General features: G+C 35.3%; 1 protein-coding gene across 1 annotated transcript; it reads right to left on the minus strand.

Moving 5' to 3' along the window:
* Nucleotides 1–11,033: 11,033 nt before the first annotated feature.
* LOC132279144 (probable inactive receptor kinase At5g67200) lies at nt 11,034–20,558 on the minus strand. Its single transcript, XM_059781077.1, has 2 exons — nt 18,939–20,558; nt 11,034–11,860 (listed from the first exon to the last, which is right to left on the minus strand). Exons 1-2 carry the CDS (start codon nt 20,335–20,337, stop codon nt 11,292–11,294), a joined length of 1,968 nt encoding a protein of 655 aa, XP_059637060.1. The 5' UTR covers nt 20,338–20,558; the 3' UTR covers nt 11,034–11,291.
* Between the last annotated feature and the right edge of the window lie 266 nt (nt 20,559–20,824).

A 20,824-nucleotide genomic window follows, 5' to 3' on the forward strand; every position in this document is an offset into this window, starting at 1 on the left:
TTTTAGGATTAATATTCCCTATCACATATATGTGTCCCTCATAGTGAACAATGATATCATGCAAAGTATCAGATGCCATTTGACTCTACCAAAAAAAAAAAAAAAGGAATAATCATGCTAACAAACAAAACTAATTGCTAACAGTCAAAATAAAGGATGGTAAAAGTAATTGCTAACAATCAATAAACCTTAATCCAACAAAACTAAATATGTTAAAAGTAATCCCAAATGTTAATTTACACTAAAATAACCCTAAATTAGAGTTACTCCAGCAAAAGCCCCATCAATTAACCCTAATTAATTATCGGGGTTTTGCTAGAATTAGGGTTAATTACACCCTTATTCCACGAAAAAAAAAAAAAAAAAAAGAAATACGAATTTGCCATGCACAAAACAAAACAATAAAATACCAACGATAAATAACCCCAAATTAGGGTTAATACATTTTAGAGATAATTAACCTAAATTAGGGTTAATCCAGCAAAAGCCCCATCAATTAACCCTAATTAATTATGGGGGTTTTGCTAGAATTATGGTTAATTACACCTTTATTCCACGAAAAAAAAAAAGAAATAGGATTTTGCCATGCAGAAAACAAAACAATAAAATACCAACGATAAAAAACCCTAAATTAGGGTTAATAAACTCTAAAATGACCCTAAATTAGGGTTAATAATATCTAAAATGACCCTAAATTAGGGTTTATTAACCTAAATTAGGGTCATTTTAGAGATAATTAACCTAAATTAGGGTTAATCCAGCAAAAGCCCCATCAATTAACCCTAATTAATTATGGAGGTTTTGCTAGAATCAGGGTTAATTACACTCTCTTATTCCACGAAAAAAGAAGATCTTAATTGCATAATAACATGCAAAAAAGGAAACAATAACATGCAGAAAACAAAACAATAACATAGCAACGATTAGATTAGGGTTCTTGGAAAAAAAAACTAACTAAGATTAGCATGAAAACGACTCTAAAATAGGTCAATTGTACATGGAAAAGACCTGAAATGGACTTGATCGGCGGTACGCAAATGGATGAAAGGTATATGGCTCTGGAACTAGGGTTTGATGGTATGAAGTTTGGACTCTAGAACCACGACTCTGAAACTAGCTAGGGTTTCATGGTTTTGTTAATCTGTGGGTTGCATCTGTAGAAAAGAGAGAGTGTGGTTTTGATAGACAGAAGAGAGAGAGACAAACAGAAGTGTCCTTAAGGAGAGAGAACGTCCGATACAGATATAGATAAAGGAGAGAGAAATAGTGTGTTTGTGTATTGGCGGAAGAGTGGGTAGGTGAGAGTTTAACGAGGGGTGTAAGAGTCATTTACATTATTTGATATTTTGTATTAAATGTGATTAAAAAATTATGGCCAAACATGTCTTTTCTCACATTTTTAATGGAGACAGTAACAGAAAAGCGAAATTGAACATAACTAATAGTTATTTTCAAAAAAATGTTTTAAATTGATATTTGACTAAATTTCAGGAAGTGTCAGTGAAATTAACAACAAAGGCCAAACAGAAAGTTGGCCCCGATAAAACAAAAATATGTCTATTAAACCATCACCGAGACCGGCCTTGTTTGCAAGAGAGCACTTCTCCTGATACTATCATATCCACACGCTACGCTGTGAGAGCATACCTTGCACCCCACCATAACGGACAATTCTTTGAGCCGTCTTTCTAGTGATGAGCTGTCTTTTCTTTTCCTTCTTTCGGTAAGTGACACAAAGCAAACTTAAAAATCAAAATTTTAAATACAAGAGAGGTCTACTATCGAATTAGCGCTTTTAGGTAAATACACCACATATAAAATTTGGAAAATGATAGATATCGAGAATCTATTTTTGGTGATGCTTAATTTTAAAAGGTAAAAGTTATAAAAACAGTGAGTTGAAATGGGTATTCATAATTCAACAAATAAATAAATAAACAATGGTAAGACCGTAAAGACAAAAGATATCATCATGAGTCACAGATTAATGATGTCATTAACTCAAAAAAATTCAAAGCATTGATAAAGAATTTGCTCATGGAGGTAGATGATGATTTGTTACATAGCTACCATAATTTCAATGAATTTCTAAAATGAAAATCAAACGAAAAATCAAGAAGAATGAAACAAAGTCATATAATCTTCCCTGAAATTTCCAATTTTTGTTAACAATTGTTGAAAGGGAATTCAAGCATTCCTGGGAAGGTGATGAGACAAGCGCATTGGGAGAACAACTCAAATTGTTAAGAAGGAAACAAAAAAATAAATGCAAGTTTAAAAGAGAGTAAAGTTGGCCATGTGAAGTTTGAGATATGAGATAAAAATTGGAAGAAACAGTGATATTTTGGGTTTTGAGATAGATCTCAAATTTTAATTCGAGATGTGTAGCACACAACTCATAAACAAGTACTATAAATGAGTTTTGATGGGTAAGAAGTATTGCCGTCCAGAAAATCCATCGAATAGTATTTCTCACATCAAACAATCAAGAAAATAAGGAAAGATTATGTATATAGTTTATACTTATATATATAGTTTGGTTGATAAAGAATGAAATAAAAAGTTGTAAGTTTTAGTTTGGCCAATAAAATAACTTTCCGTTTGTTTGAACGTAAAATATTTTTTTTTGAAATATTTTTTTTTTCCAGGTAAAATATTCTTTTATTTTTACTTTGTCGGTATTTGGCAAAGGTTTACGTCGAGGTTGAGGTCGAGTCCAACGGATGGGATATATAAAATAACTTACCAAAAATTTATAAATAAATTATTTTTGTTAAATTTTAATATTTTTTTTCTTTGTAAATATTTTACGACAATCAAACACCAAAATATAAAAAAATATATACATTTTCTAAAAAATATTTTACGTCTAAACAAACGGAACTTAAATGTTAAAAATAATAATGTTATATATATGATGTCCACTAATTGTATAGCATTGAATTAATGGTGCAATAAATAAAAGTTAAATGCAGTGCAATAAATAAGAGGTAAATGCACTTGGTTAATGGTGCTTTAAAGATGTTGATTAAAGTTTGGCTATAAATACGGATTGTTCATTGTTATATCGAGAATTTAAGAGAATATAATAAGATCTCTCTCCCTCTCTCTACATTCTTCTCTCTATATTGAAGATATAATTTTATATTATATATTTTCTTTTAGATTCACAACACGTTATCTGCACGAGTCTCTAACCAACTGAGACTTGAAAGAGAAGCTCTCACTCTCTCTCTCTATCTCAACTCATATATCTTACTTGTGATATTGGTTTTCACAGATTGTTGGGTTTGTTTGTTTGTTTTGCCAAAACAAATTTACTTCTCACTCCAAAAGGTAAGCACTTCTTATATTAATATCATTCAATATTTAAATGAGATATGTGTATATTTATAAGGGTAGGTTCTACTATCTTTATTGTTTATTATTTAACAATTTAGGCTGGTTTATGAGTTAACCGCCCTTATTATATTTATTACTTATATGTGATACTGCTGGTTTATGTTTTAACTGCCCTTATTCTATTTATTCTATAGGATTAAATGCAAAAAACCCCCCTGATATATAGACTTTGTGCGGAACTAGTCCCTACTTTTTGAAAATGTGCATGTAAGTCCACAAAATTCAAAAAAAGGTGCATTACAGGTCCCTCTAACCACTTTTTACAAAAAGTAAAACTGAAAATCCCATTTTACCCTTTTGTTTCCCATTTTGCCCCTCACCATTTGTGCATAAAAGGCCCTCACCAATTGTGCATTTAAGGACCCCCACCCCTAAACCCAATTCGTCTCTCTCTCTCTTTCTCTCTCTCTCCATGTCTGCTTCAATTCTATGGGGGGGGAAATTAAAAAACTCAACAATTGTGCATTTTGTACAATGGTGTCTGAATTTGGATAGCTTTGCTTCGACCCAACAGTGAGGTCGAAGCAAAAAATTTCATTGAAGACCCAACAGTAACATGGTTTTGATGATATATTGTAGTGAAGTTGAAGTCCCAACATCAGGCGATAGTTTTGTAGTACACCGAAGAAGCTGTTATTCTTCAGTAAATGGGCTACTTTCATTCCATAGCAAAAAAGCAATTTCCTAGACACGAGGACCCAGTAGTTCTTGCTTCACAGACAGCTTGTAAGTTTTTTTATTATTATTAATATAAAAATTATTATGTCAGTGTGGTGAAATTTTATTATTCTTGTTTAATTTGATGGCTTTTGGAATTTATTGAGTTAAGTATCATCTGAGGATTGATTATTGTTTTGGCTAAAGCTTTTGAGATTAATCTGTTATATAAGCTAAATAGTGAAAACCAGAGCAATTTTTTTCTGTATTTACTTCAGTTTCATTTTGATTTCTAGAGAAAACTTATATGTGATTTCTTGTTCCTCAGTTAATGTTAGTGAAGTTGAAGCACTATTTGAACTATTCAAGAGTATTAGCAGTAACTTGGTTGATGACAGACTAATAAATAAGGTAATGTTTATTAGTATTTCCTACCAAGACTATACCCAGTTCCGGTGAAGTCCACTCCGGCCAGTTCTGGTGAGCTCCAAGCTTCTACAAAACCCATGTCAATTCGGTGCATTCCTCTTCAGTGAAACCCACTTCAGTTCGGCAACGTGTCCACGCTACCTAGGCCCACCGTTGCAAAAACACAACAGTGAGCTCATAAAACTGAAACAAAGCTCGCCATTTTTGTTCACCGTAGTCGAATGCAAGTCGATGAGTTCACTGATTTGTCACTGGAGAAGGCAAGCAGGCCGTGAAGCTTGCTGTCGATCAGTTCACAGGAGCTCGGAATGCAGCTTGGCTTTCGCCGGAATCAATGGTCACTTGTTGAACCCGAACTGGAACAGAGGCTAAAGCTTGCGAACGGCGAACCCGAACTGGAACAGCTGGTGATGGAAACAGAAAAATATGGGTCCTGATTCTTGTAGTTTGCAGTTGCAGAGAGAAAGAGAGAAGGGGGCAAGTTCAGAGTTGAGAACGAGAATAGCGATGGAGGCAGAGGCGGAGGCTGAAATGATTTGCCCTAAAACAGATTTGCCCTAATGATATATGGTGTGCATATATATATATATATAAAAGATAAATTTATTTATATTTTAAAATATGAAAGGGCATGTTTGGTTTTAGATTTAATTATATTTAGGTTTATGTTTTCCTTATTTTATACAATTTGAGGTTTATATTATCCTTCTGCCAAACAAACCCCATTTTATACAAATTTGGACAAAAGGGTCATTTTACATGGCTGTATTTATAATCATTAATTTATTCAACTGAAGTGAGGGTATTATCGTCATTTTACACCACCAGGGACCCAATCGCACCAAATTGATAGTATATGGGGGTTTTTTACCACACAGGAACTGATATGCACTATATCGATAGTAGATGGGAGTTTTTTGCACTTAACCCTATTCTATATATGGTTTTACCACTTTTGGTATCTTCACATATTAAGATCAAATATATCAATAATATATAGTACTGCTGGTTTATATTTTAACTACCCTTATTCTATTTATTCTATATATTTTCTTTGTGCCATGGTTGATCATGAAACTTCTTCAATATGGACTACCATTACTCCATCAGGTATTAATTACTTCTCATTAATAATGGAAATTGATAGTATATATTAAGATAAAATATATCAATAATAGAGCTTTTATCTTTACATATTGGATTCACCAAAATTTCATAATTTAAAGGATTTGTTGGTATTGAATCAATTCTTATTCTCACACACACAGATATATGTATATATTATTATATTGTTATGAGGGGATGTATATGTATAGTTGAGAGAAAGATAGATAAATGGAGTGATTGGTCAAGAAGAGTTGAAAGGGCAACTGGGTTGTTCATGAATTTAGTAGCCTTGTCTGATTGGTGATGGTGACAAAAGTAATATGCCATTAATGACCCAAACCATTCTAGTCCTATCTCCCAGAATGGACAAATTAAACTTTTGAATTTAAATCCCATTTTTCTTTCCCATGAAAATAAATTAAATCCAACTTTATGTTATAGTTGTTATAGATATATATGGGATTCACTCCCTATTAATATGTTTAGTGCATTGTCCATATAATTGTATGAGGCATGTATAAGTAGAGTTATTATTACTAGTCATGAATTATATATGTATACGTTTCATATGTGATATATAAAATAATCTAAGTGGCTAACATAAAGACCCACCTTATCATATATATTTATATATATAGATCAATATGCGTATATTGCAAGTGGTGTTTACTCAAACAATTCGTTTATATATTGATCTTTAATGAATAATATTTTAGTTATCCCTAATGAATCATATATTGTTTGATCAATTATAACGTTTTCATTATTAACAGCTTACTTATATAATATAACAATCAACTAAGCATATATATATATATATATATATTATTTGCGTACATAATCAATAAGGTTGGTTTTTACTGTCTTATTGCTCTATGACCAATTTTACTATCATTACTATTTCATTAATTCAGGTAAGGTTTTACCACATTTTGTTTAATAATTTATTGAGTGTTTTTTTATGATTCATTCAAATTTAGAAAATGTTTTGTTACATGACAAAGGCTTGATAATATTGTGGGCATAATTATTTTTTTGAGATACATTTTATGATATTGAGATTACAAATAAATTGAGAAATCAAGAGTCCTTATAGGACTGCACAAAAGTAATGATTCATGATAACTTGAAAATTAAATATCTCACGGTATAAGACCCACTTATCTTATGGTAAAAATCACAGAGTATTGTGATCTTTCTAAAAAGCTCAGTATGAATGGATACAACTATGGTTGCAGGATTATGAAATTATTGGAGAATATAATTCGGCCTTGTTGATAATCAACTATATTGAGATAATGTGGAGAAATAATTACTCATGAGTATATGTTGAAAAGAATATATCATACACTTATCACGCCAGGGCGTAGATTTATGAAATTCTTGATGTAGAGTAAATATTACTGAAAGTCATATATTGACAAAGAGATACTCCACTGATCAAGTTGAATGCATGGATTTATGTAAAGCTGATATCATTGTGATAGAGTAAAATAATGAGCTTTTAATGAGATATTACCAGTATCACTAGATCGAAAACGATTTCTAAAGAGAAATCTACTCATTTCACGGTGTCCATGGTCGTGGGTATAGTCATGGTAGAATTAACTACCAACGCCACGGAGGTTATCACTATAATTTCATATTGTATCCCTAAAGGTGGGACCACAATAATATGAAACAAGCAAAGGGGGAGAATTTGCCTCAACCTCTATAGCATGTGTTCCTTGTTATCAATGTGAAATTGATCAGTATGTCGATGAAAATTTGATCAACGTAAAATTACTTATTATCAGTGTAACATCGAAGAGGAAAAGGTTGCACAATATGCTTCTAAAGTATTTATTTGATTCTTACCGTATGCTTCAAAGCATTTAATTAATCTTTACCAAGTCACAATCTAAGAAAATGGGACAAAGATATAAATGAATTTTATATGATGCTTGTGGATATTTCAACTTTTATGAGGTAACTCATCTTTTGATTAGTACATCCACACTGCTTATTTATACTTCCTTTTATGAAGCATGTTTTATTTTTTTATGTCAAAGTTAAAATGAAGTTTGCAGGTAAGGACTTGCACAAAATTACATTAACTCAAGGTAAGGATATATGTCTTATGGACAATAAGACCATCAATCCTTCGTTATTGAAAATATTTTCCGTAACAAAATAAAGGTAACGTAGAATATATCTGTCTCACTTCCATTAAGAAATATATAATAGAAAAACTTTATTTTCTTATGCATATTATTATATCACCAAAAGCATGTTTATTTATTTTATATTCACAGTAAATTCTTCTATTATTTGCTTATGAAATATATTAATCCCCAGACATAAGTTGGCTTTATTGCGCGATGTGTTGATTATCATTCAAATAAGATTATTTTCCCACCTTGAGGGGGAGAAGGGTAAGATCAGAAATGCCAAATGATATTACTTGGAATACTTTTGAAATTATATATTTGATCCTTGTACAAAGAAATATGAACAAGAAGTTCAAAGGATCATTTTCAAAAATGTTGCAAACACTCACTAACATAGAGAAATATCATCATACATGCTAGTTGATAAAATGTCAGGAATAATTAAAGTTCTGATAGGACATATTGTCAGTGTTGCAAATGCATCAAAAGTATGCGTGACATACCAATCGGTGCAAAAGATTATGTTCTACGAAAGTGAAAAATACTAGAAATAATGCATAATAAAATAGGCGCTCTTGATGAGGCCAATTAGCTAATAATGCTAAAGTAGCCCTTGATGAGGCAGGACACTTAATGTGGTACATGCAAAAGAGCATGATGAAATGGGTGCTCTTATAGAGACCCAGTTATCTAAAAGTGATACAATGAGGCAAATGTCAAAGAGCATGATGAATGATGAAAAGGGTACTCTTGAAGAAACCTAATTAGCTAACAATGATAAAGTTGTCGTTAATAAAATGCATGCCCTTGAGGTGGCAAAGGGACCTGACGAGGTCAAGTTAGCTAACTATAATAATATTGCAAAGGTACCTGAAAATGAATGAGATCTCAATAAATTATTAGAAGAGATGGAACATAAATGAAGTTGTCAGGGACAACATATTCTCATAAACAATTGCTCTTCATATAAACAATGAGGATCCGGAACCTAAAAATAAAAATGTCGAAGAAAGTCGACCGAGAAATGATTGGCCAAAATGGAAAGAAGCAATACAGGCAGAGTTAAATTCATTAGCTAAACGTGAAGTATTTGGATCTGTAGTCCAAACACCTGAGGGTGTAAAGCCTGTTGAGTACAAATGGGTATTTGTATGAAAACATAATGAAAAAAATGAAATTATAAGATATAAAGCCTGACAGGTAGCTCAAGGTTTCTCACAGAGACCTAGTATTGATTACAATGAAACATACTCTCCTGTGATGGATGCAACTACTTTTCGATTCATAATACATTTGGCAGTCAAAGAAAAATTGCATATGCATCTAATGGACGTGGTAACGGCATATTTATATGGATCACTGGAAAGCGATATTTATATGAAAATCCCAGAAGGATTTCAAATGCCTGAAACAAAACCATGTAATGTATACTCGATTAAATTACAACGATTCTTATATGGATTGAAACAATCTGGGCACATGTGGTACAATCGTCTTAACGAGAACTTGATAAAAGAAGGGTATGTGAATAATTATATTTGTCCATGCATTTTTATTAACAAGTCAAGATATGGTTTTGCTATTATTGCAGTATATGTTGATGATCTGAATATTGTGGGAACATTGGATGACATAGAAAAGACAACCATTTATTTAAAGAAAGAATTTGAGATGAAAAATCTCGGAAAAACAAAATTTTGTCTTAGTCTGCAGATTGAACATTTATCAAGTGGAATCCTCGTCCACCAGTCAACATATACAGAAAAGATTTTGAAGCGATTCTATATAGATAAAGCGCACCCATTGAGCTCCCCAATGGTTGTCCGATCACTTGACATCAAAAGAGATTATTTTCGTCCTCGAGAGGATGATAAAGCACTCCTTGGTTCTAAAATGCCATATCTCAGTGCAATTGGTGCTCTTATGTATCTTGCAAATTGCACATGGCTGGACATAGCATTTTTCAGTCAATTTATTAGCAAGATACAGTTCTGCACCAACCCGTAGACATTGGAATGGAATCAAGCATATATTACGATATATTCGTAGTACAATTGATATGAGATTATTTTATTCAAAAGAATCCCAGTTAATTGGATATGCAGATGCTGGCTATCTCTCTTATCTACATAAAGCTTATTCACAAATAGGATATATGTTTACCTGTTGTGGCACCACTATATCATGGCAATCTATAAAACAAACAATGATTGCAACTTCTTCAAATCATTCAAAGATACTCGTAATTCGTAAGGCATGTAAAGAATGCATTTGGTTGAGATCTATAATCCAGCATATTTGAACAATATGTGGTCTCTCATCAATAAAAGATAGCCCAACAGTATTATATGAAGATAATGCTGCATGTATTGCAAAGATGAAAGAGGGTTATATCAAAAGTGACACGACCAAGCACATCTCACCAAAATTCTTTTATACATATGAATGTCAAAAGAATGGTGATATTGAAATTCAACAGATATATTCAAATGAAAATTTAGCAGACATGTTCACTAAAGCACTGCCAACTACGCCGTCAAAAGGTTGGTATATAATATTGGAATGCGTTAACTCAAGGACTTTTAGTGTTGAACTAATGCAACAATAAGGGAGAGCACCAAATTGAAAAGGTATTGGCATACTGTACTTTTTTTCCTTCGCTCAGATTTTGTCCCACTGGGTTTTCCACACAAGGTTTTAATGCGATAGTTTTAACCTATACAATACCATTTTCATATACACAAGAAGATTGTACTCTTTTTCTCTTCGCTAAGTTTTTATCCTACTGGTTTTTCTTAGCAAGATTTTAACGAGGCATCTTCTTAGTGTTATGTAGTGGATTCCAAGGGGAAGTGTTATATATATGGTGTCCACTAATTATATAGTGTTGAATTAATAGTGCAATAAATAAGAGTTAAATGCAGTGCAATAAATAAGAGGTAAATGCACTTGGTTAATGGTGCATTAAGGATGTTGATTAAAGTTTGGCTATAAATACGGATTGTTCATTGTTATATCGATGTACTTGAATTTAAGAGAATATAATAAGATCTCTCTCCCTCTATCTACATTCTTCTCTCAATATTGCAGATATAGTTTTATGTTATATATTTTCTTTTAAATTCACAACAAATAATTCATACTTCAAATAAATCAATTAAGAAGTCAATGTGCAATAATGTAATTTAAAGTGGCCAGAGAAACTTATCGAGGTGGGTGTGAGTAACATTAGAGAAAGGCCAAGTGGCCAAAAATTAGCACCTCTTCTGCTTATCCCATAGGGTGAAATTGGAATTTGAATTTTTGTCAATAAATAAAAAAATAACTGAACAAGAGTTACTGACCACTTGATTACTAGGTTTTCAGCTACATGTACCATATTACCACCATAAGCAAATTTCAACTATATACATATATAATCTACATAATACATGCAACTAGCCTATCATCCAATAAAAAACAACAAAAATATAGAAGAGCAATGAAAATAGGCTTAGAACATTTGTTTTCTTCTTCATCACTTTCCATGTGTATATATGATGATAACTAAGACGTCCCTGTAACTAGGTCCAATTCACCTTCCTCCATAATGATCGTCTCTTTAATCTCTTGTATCATCTTCAACACTTGCCACATTGTCGGTCTTTGCTCCGGCGACGTCACACAGCATGCTATAGCCACCTCAAGAAGCATAACCGACGGGTTGTCTTCCCCTCCATCATCTTCCCTGGCAGACCTGGCCCAACTGGTCATGTCGTCGGGCATCAGAAAAGGGTGCTGTGACGGTGGCTTCCCCGTTAGAAGCTCAAGCAAAAGAATGCCATATGCGTAGACGTCCAACTTGGACGTTCCTTGGTGGTCTGGTTTACGGGTCTCGGGAGCTCTGTAGGCGGCAGCGTCAGGGTCATCCTCGGAAGGGGAGGTGACGAGGACGGCAAGGCAGTAGTCGGTGAGACAGGCTTCGAAGTCAGAGCCGAGGAGGACGTTGGAGGACTTGAGGTTGCCGTGGACGAGGCGCCATGCTTGGTGGATGTAAGAGAGGCCTTGTGCTACGTCCTCTGCTATTTTCAAACATGATGTCCAGTGGAGTGGCTTTGCTTTTGCTGATTTTGAACCTGCACAATGTACAAGCAATTCTGATTTAATCAACACACATCTATATGTCCCACCCCTATTACTATGGATCGCCTATATAAATGACTAAAAATAAGTTGGAAAATAAAATAAGGAAAAAGTATTTATGGTTTTGGGTTTGCCGTTAGTTTAGTATGTTTAGAACAGGTTCACTTCTCATACGACTGAAAAGCAACAAACAGTTAGAAATTCATTATACAAATTAGAAATTCATTATACAAAGGAGTCCTTATATTGTTTGACAAAATTAAAAATTAAGTATTGAAAATTTTAAGAACTGAATTTTAAGTATTGAAGGTTTTTAGTGACGAATCCTGATGTCTAGTGGAGTGGCTTTGATTTTGCTGATTTTGAACCTGCACAATGAACAAGCAATAGGGAGATACTGGTAGATTTAATTTAACGGTGACTATAAAAGGCGTGGATAAAATTTATATTTTAAGTGACAATTCAAAAATATTTATATTTTGATATTTTTTTAATTTTTAATTTTAGCATTAAGTAATAAGTGAATTAAAATTTTACCCAATTTTAAGTGGGGCTTAAACGCTAAATTGAGTAATCATACACCACCTAAGTCTATTATTAGAAAGAAAATGTTAAACATCTCAAATATAATTTGTAATTTAATATCTTGAATTAGTGGTAGCTTATTTTACTGCTTTATCTGTTTTAAAAACAATTTTCTTCATTCAAGAAACAAAAAAAGACTTAGTATTATATAATTCAAACCCTAATATAACTCAATAACTTGAATTCAATTATGCTGTAGTATATATTTGTTCATTTCATGAACTCTTTCTATAAAATCTTCAATAATTTGAACCATAAGTTACAATTTTTTTATGATGAACGAGTCACGTCTTACTCGTGAATAAGAATCCTAATTTAATTACATAATCCACGTAAAGTTTTTTCTAATTGTATTTTGATTTAGTATTTTCTTATTATGATTAAATTTTAAAGAGATACCCAACAAAGATAAGAGAAGTTGAGAGTGTGCTGAAGACAATATATATATACACATATAGATATACAAGTATATATTAGTAGAGAAAAGCAAATTAGAGATAGAAGGAATAGTTCCTTCTTACCTTTTTTTCCTTCAATTATCAATTGGTTTACTTTGCTAGAATAGGAAATAAAAAATGCATAAAAATAATAAAATGTAATATGTATTAAAATATAAAACACTAATGTCTTTCTATCGCCAAGTTAGATTCGACATGTGTAATGTTGAATATGATGTGGCGATAACTAAAAAGACATTAATGTCTTCTATTTTAATACATATTACCCTTTATTCTTTTATGCATTTGTGTGTTTTATATTTTTGCACAATCGAAAGAAAAGTTAAGAACGAACAATAGGTTTGTCTCTCTATTTGCTTTTCTCTCCAAATATTTTTCATTATATATATATATTGTCTTGTATACTCTCCCAACTTCTCTATATCTTTGTTGGGTATTTTTAAATTTTAACTGTAATAAGAAAATGCCAAATCAAAATGCAATTATAAAAAACTTAAAATGAATTATGTAAAAAATTGTAGCTTATAGTTTTAATTATTTGAAGATTTAATAGAAAGGATTTTCCAAACGAAGATATATAGGCATAATTGAATTCAAAATATTGAGTTATATTAGGATTTCTATAAAGATAAGGTTTTGCTATTTTTCTCTTTTTTTATATTAAGATATTTCCTATATTAAAAAAGTTACTTTTAAAATAGTCAACAACCACGTAATTCAAGATAAAATCACAAATCTAAATTCGTGAAGTATAACATTTTCATGAGAAATGATAGTCTCCGACCTCAGCTTCCGAATTATCCTCCGCATCTGACGTGGCCTTGCCATATCAGCCCACTACAAAATGCACTAGCATTTCTCTCTCTATATTTCTCTCTCTATATCTAATCATCAACGACACACCTCAATCACCACTCATCGGGGAACCCCTCTTCTCCAGCAAACCACAACCAGCTCCCAACCGTCAACTTTGTAATCGAAACTACGTACAGTGGTGTCGATCGAAGTACCAATGCCCCTATCAACTACCACCACCATCTCCATCACCAACTACTATGTAACGGCCTCCACTACGACACCCACCACATCCAGAACCCATCAACACCCGCCAACGAAATATAAACTACGACCACCATCTTCAAGCATCCAACTTGGGGGGCTTTAAACAAACCCCTAAGTTTAATTTGATTTTTTAGGCAGTCCGGCAGAACATGTGGCAATGGTGGAATGGATTTCTCATCCTCTCTTCGCACGATCGAATGCCTCTAGAGGGTTCATCGTTGTTGATTGTTGTTGGGTTTGAAGATTTGGGGGAAATAGCTACAGAATCCGATGAGGGAGGGAGAGGAACATATTCATATATATATGTATATATATATTTATCTGGTCCCGAAACAAAGGGAACCAAAGGATGCCGGTGACCGATGAGGACTTCGCAGGTTGGTTGGATAGTGTATCGATAAATCCTTCCCTGTGAGGTATTAAATATGTGAATTTTCTTCCCTTACTCGAACCGGTTGCCGACGATGGAGATCCTTGCTGGCCCATCAAACTTTATTTTTTATTTTTATAAAAATTGTGTCTTTATTGAGAAAGCCAAAAGGAAAGAAAAGGAATAAAGACGCCAGTGCATTTTGTAGTGGGCTAATGTGGCAAGGCCATATCGGATGCGGAGGATAATTCGGAAGCTGAGTTCGGAGACTCTATCATTTCTCTTTTAAAAAAGGGTTGAGGGTAAGAAACACTCTTGCTATATGAAAAATGTTCAATAAACCCCCTACTATTTCAGTTCGTGCAAATAAGGACATTATGTCAATTTAGCAATTGAAATGTCTAAAATACCCCAATAATTCTTTTTCCTTTCTCTCTCCTAATGTCCTCTCCACTCTCTTTCTTTCTCTACAACATGACTTCTTCACTGTTTCAGCTCCAGCAATAATCAATTAAATATATATACATATGTATATATATATATATATATATATATATATATATATATAAATTGGTGCTCATGAAGGTCATAGCAGTTTGCCGGTTTAATCTGTTGAAGCTCACATGAAATGGGTCATGGTAGCATAGGTTCACCAAAACTGTTGTATCATATATCGTCAGAGCATATTGGGCTTTAAACCAGACTGCGACTTAAAGGTCACCGGATTAGAAAACGAGACTAAGCTTGTGGGTTGGTCACCGAATTATTATTGAAACCCATAGGTACAGTTGATTGCCGTGACTATCACCGAACTGTAGGCACGGACATACTGTAGGCTTAGTGGGGGCATTCGCCCCGACTGAAAATTTTTTTTATTTCATTTTACACCCCTAAATTTGTACTTCATTGCATTTATGCCTAAAAAAAATTTTAAATTGCCCCCACTGAATTATGGAGAAACCCCCCCCCCCCCCCCCCTCCCTCTCCTCTCATATGAATTTCTAGATCCGTCCTTGCCAAACTGTTGTGTTAGCGTGTTTTCTCTTGCTGGTCTAAGCATGCCGTTGAAGTTCTCTCCTCGGAGCTTCTCACGGGGCTTTTGGACATCTCTCTTCACCTGACATCGATAGAAGCTTGGTCAGAATCATGAAGTGGGTCTCGTCACCGTCGGAACTGGATCGTTGAAACTCTCTATTTTGGGCCGCGATTTGTTTGGTGCTTCGTTGGAGTTGGGTCTCCGTTGTAGAGCTCGTCATTGCTCGAGATAATTTCACCTTCAAAGTTTGGCTACGGTCACGGAGGAAGAACCATGAATGGTTATTAAACGTTCAGTCACATTCGTGCTTGCGGTTGTGTTGTGGCTGTCACTGTCACCGTCACCGAACTCTGTGATTGGCAAGACGATGAATCGTCTTCATCGTCTTTGCATTGTTCGTTCTCTGGAGTTTTGTGCGATGATGACTCACGAGTAATCTCTCTCAACCGCGTCCTTCAACAAACATCGGAGAGCTTCAACAACCTTTAAGAGACCTAATTCCAACAAGCTTACATAGTCCATGAATGAGTAGAGAACTTTGCTAACTACATGCTCCATTGGCAATGGTGACCAAACCCAAAAACTCCACCCCATCATCGGTGACCAAATTGAAGCTTAAAGAAAAGACCCAAGTCACCCAATAACTTTGGGATGTTGCAGTAACCGAACAAACAAGCTCCATGCAGACACATGTCAAAGAAACTAAGAGTATATATGTGTGTGTGTATATATATTACCTTCTACACTCCCTATATTTTTCAACTATTTTTTGTTGGTTGTGTCTTTAAAATTTAACCGTAATAAAAAAAAATACCAAATCAAAATATAATTATAAAAGTTTTAAGTGAATTATGATTCTTATTTACGAGAAAGAGGTCATTCATTCATGGTAAAATTGTAACTTTTAGCTTTAGTTATTTAAAAATTTAGTAGAAATAGTGTCCCAAACAAAAAGTGTCAAAATTGAATTCTATACTTCACGAATTTTGATTTGGGATAATTCCTAAAAATTTTGTAGAATTAGTATCCCAAACGAAAAGTGTCAAAATCCAATTAGTAAAGTATAGCGTTTTTCTTTTGCTTCGGTATAATTCCTAAAAATGGGAGTTTTGAAAGTCTACTGTCAAAATGATGGAGTTAAAGTCAACTTTTTCAAAGTGGTGAAATTTTATGAAAGTGTATCTTTATTACCAAATTGCCCAACCTTATTACACCTTTACCAACTTTACTTTCTCTCTCTTCATCTCTCTTTTGGGAAAATAATTACAACACCTATGTATCTCGCCTCAAGGAGCGGTGAGCTTTGAGGACGGCGAGCAAAGCTGTGCTTAGCGTGTGTTTTTTCTTCTGACCAACAAGGATGAGGATGGCAGTGACGAACAAGGATGAGCTGCACCAACGACTGGTGCCGACCGCAATGCACAATTATAGCGGCGAGACAGACCTGTGGTGAAGAACTAACGTAACGGCGAGCAACTAGCGGTGACGATCAAACCCAGTAGCAAGCTCCAAGCTACCATGAACGTACCGAAGCTCTCTTCCTTATCCAAACGTGACTCAGCTAGAGAAGTTACAAACATGGCCAACCAGTCCGGCCAAACAGTTCAGGCAAACAAAGCTTCAAAATGGCGAACACTGTCCGATGCAATTCAGTTTAAAGTCTAAGTGAAGCTCAACTCCAACGGTGACAGCGAAGCTCCAGTAAAACTCCGGTGACCAAAGCAGTGACATAACACCGGTGAACTCCATAACCAACGGCGAGTTCCACGACCTTCATCCTCAGATGACGATGATCAAACCTACGAGCTATCTTAAACCCATGCTAACGAACTGAACCGAGAGCTAAACTTCGAGCTTTAGCGTCAGCGTGCAACAGTTCAAATGACGAGTACAGCTTTAGTCCGGTGAAGAGTACAAAGAACAGTTCCGGTGAGTCATGGATGACCCATTTTGGGTGTGCTCAAAACCTAGATGATTTAGTTTTGGAGCTGGGCAGTAAATTTTTAACCGGGCAGTTTGGAATCAAAATACAATCTTCAGTAAATTTCTATGTTCAGGTCACACTATCAATAAAACTCCGTCACTTCGGAAAGAGTGGACTTTGACTACGTCATTTTGACAATAAACCTCTAAAATTCCATTTTTTTTTTTTTAAGAATTATCCCTTTTTCCTTTCTCATCTCTAGAGACTCTCAAAGAACAAAAGTCTTTTACAGAAATCTCATCGACAATTTCTCATCAACAAGTCCTAATCGGCAAGTCAATATTATCGCCACTAACAACAGCCACGGATAATAGGAACCAACAATGAATCATTCAGAAAGTTATCTTCAATTATGGGCTTGATGTGGTTTTGAATCTAATATACCTCCATCAATTGTGTCATTAACTAATATTCAATCCAAATCAAGTTGAACAAATAAGGAGAAAACCTCTGAAGTCTTTCATTTAAATTTGTAAATTTTATTTCACATCTCATAAACTAAGGTTATATATATTCATGTGTCATCATTTGGAATTTAGTTAGACAAGGTGGATATATGGTTGCGAAGGATTCAATGGTCATCAACGTCCATGTTTGTCAATAGAGAATTAAGAAAACAAAATCAACTGAGATAAAAAAAACTCTAATTTTCGTTGAATTACTTTGGTTTGAATACAATGTAAATTTAGGATTTTGCTTGATTTGTAACTCGTAAAAACAGTTTTTTCGTTGTGAGACATGTCTTATCTCTCTGAAAAGTTACAAATTTATCCTTCATTTGAAATTTTAGACTCCAAAACATATATGAAAAAATATAAAATATATTGTTTGAAAAAGAAAAGTGACAATTATTTTGGTACAGACCACATGACATTTTTTTAGGACAGAGTAATGCTTTAAAAACAATTTCCTACTTTTGAAATTCTTAAAGAACTGTTTTGAAATTTATAAACTACACATAAAGCAAGAACCGCAAATTTAACGCGAATTATGAGAGTATGCTTGCAGTGTGAAAGAAAAAGATTGTCTGAGTTGGATTTAAAAAAGGGGCTAGTTGGTCAATTAAAGGATTTATTTTGGAAAAAAAATTACGAGTAAGGAAAGAAAGAGTGGTTAGGAGTAGCTCCGGGTAAAATTGAAAGGCAAGTAGAAACGCTACAGTTTTGGGTATCATGACACAGTCTCGAAAATTGTTTCGAAAGACATGTAGTACCATTGGAGTAACTAATACTGTAACTATTTTTGATACATGAATTATATGGGCGTTAAAAATTCTGGTACGGAGGAGTAAAATTTTAGATCATAACAGACACAATGAGGTCCCACCTAGTGAATTGTGACATTCAATCTTTTATACTATTGAATCCACGCGCACATACATGCACGTGTGTTAAGCATCCCTCTTTTTGCATATCTGTGACGTGGCATATAACCCTGATGATGATCATTTTTAGCATACTAATCTAAGTTTTGTTGTTGACCAGAGGGTGGTCAAATTGAACATACCGAGTTTAGACCAAGTCGACTCACTGATTTACGAGTTACCAGCAATGGATGATATATAGAAGGAGCGTACCGTGAATGAGAGAGGAGAGACTGCCGTTGGGCTGGTAATCATAGACGAGAAGCCTCTCTTCTTGGGCCTGAAAATAAGCCCTAAGTGGGACCAGATTTGGATGCCGGAGCCCACCCACTGATTCCATGTGTCGCTCGAACACCTCCCTGCTTGTTCCCCCCAATCTAACAGCGTCCAATCTTTTCACGCAGACGATCAGACGGTTGTCAAGCACCGCCTTGTACGTGGTCCCCATTGTCCCTCTCCCCAACAGCTCCGCCGACGCCCTCATCAGCTGCTCCAGCGTATAAACCTGCGCCTCACCCGCACAGAATACCAAACTCCCACTCTTCCCAACCATCCCCTGCACTCTCTTCACCTTCTCTTCCAACTCGTTCTCCTCCTCGATCCTCATCACGGCGGCGGCGTGGGCCGCCGCCGCCGAATCCGACGCCATTGCCGCCGCCGTCGACACCCGTTTCTTGTTCCTCTGTTTGTTCACCGCCATTGCAAAGCAGACGATGGACCCGATCAGTACAAAAACCCCTGACGAAAACCCAACAATCACAGCTGTTCTTTTGTGTATCTTTTGACTCGGCTGAGTCAACTCAACCTCGACCCCCTGTAGCTGCTCCGTTTTGGCCACCCGCGGCGGCGGTGGCGCCGCAAAAGGACTGAAAAATGGTAAACTCGGGTGGCATTCTTTACTTATAATCTCGCCGCAGAGTCCAGGGTTAAATAAAAACGACGACGTGCCGAAATGTAGCAGAGTCGGAGTGACCGGCACGACGCCGGTTAAGTTGTTGACGGAGACATTGAAGACTTGGAGAGAGGACTGATTGAGCGGAGGTACCGAACCATTGAGCCGGTTCAAGTTAAGCCGGAGAATGTACAGCCGGTCGAGATCGGTGAGCGAGTGAGGAATGGAACCGGTGAGATTGTTGGAGGAGAGATCTAGGATTCGGAGACGATGTAGGGTGGAGATTGAAGGTGGGATGGACCCAGAGAAGAGATTGTGATCGAGAAATAGGGTTTTGAGATTGACGAGATCGGAGAGATCGGGAATGGGTCCGGTGAGCGAGTTGTTCTGCAGACTCAGTGCTCGCAACTGGTCGAGGCGAGTCAATGTGTTGGGTGCCAAAACGCCACCGAGTTTAAAGCCTTCGAGGACGAGTCGGACCACTCTGCCTTGTTGGCATTTGAGTCCTTGCCATTTGCAGAATTCGAAACTGGTGTTGGGAGAGAATGAGAGTTTGTGGGTCAGATCGGCTTTAGACTTGAATTCCAAGAGAGAAGAAGCATCGGACGGTAACAGTAAGTTCACAGCCGATGCTCGATGAGTAGTGTTTGTATTACTAGGAGAAGATAGGTTGCATAGGTATAGCAGAAGAAGAACATTTTGAAGCAAGCTTACTCTCATCTTTGTGGAAATTAATTAAAAGAGAAGCAGAGCAATGTGATTCAAAATGCAATTGGTGGTGGTGAGTTGAGGTGAGCCAGCTGGGTGGCTTATCACACATTCACACACACACTCTCTTCAACAGAGGTTACACATGAGCTATCCATTTCAATCTGTGTTTGAGGGGGTTTGGGGAGACTGCATAGGAAGAGAGAGTGGGGTAGTGGACAAAAGTCGAGAGGGGTACGTGACAAGAGTCACAGGACTAGCAGTACACAGCAGTTGTCGGGACTGTCAGCTGAATCAGAATCACGTGAAAGTTGGAGGGACAAACAAAAAAGGTCGGAATTTCTAGCTTCAACGCACCGTTACTTAGGGTTCGATGTTGAGAAGTAACGGTGTTTAATTATTATTTTTTTATTTAACACAATTAAATCAAACAATAAGGAAAAAAAGAAAACCAAACGTACACACAATGAGTGTCTCAACGTATTATGTTGAATTAAGA

This window comes from Cornus florida, unplaced genomic scaffold (assembly GCF_030987335.1).
Source record: "Cornus florida cultivar Cherokee Brave unplaced genomic scaffold, ASM3098733v1 CherokeeBrave_3.0.0_Hap2_Chr10, whole genome shotgun sequence".
Lineage (NCBI taxonomy): Eukaryota > Viridiplantae > Streptophyta > Magnoliopsida > Cornales > Cornaceae > Cornus > Cornus florida.

Coding starts and splice junctions, on each gene's coding strand:
- LOC132279144 (XM_059781077.1), bottom strand. CDS start 20,337: ATGAGAGTAAGCTTGCTTCAAAATGTTCTTCTTCTGCTATACCTATGC. Junction 11,861..18,938: donor TCTCTCCTCTCTCATTCACG/GTACGCTCCTTC, acceptor TACATTGTGCAG/GTTCAAAATCAGCAAAAGCA.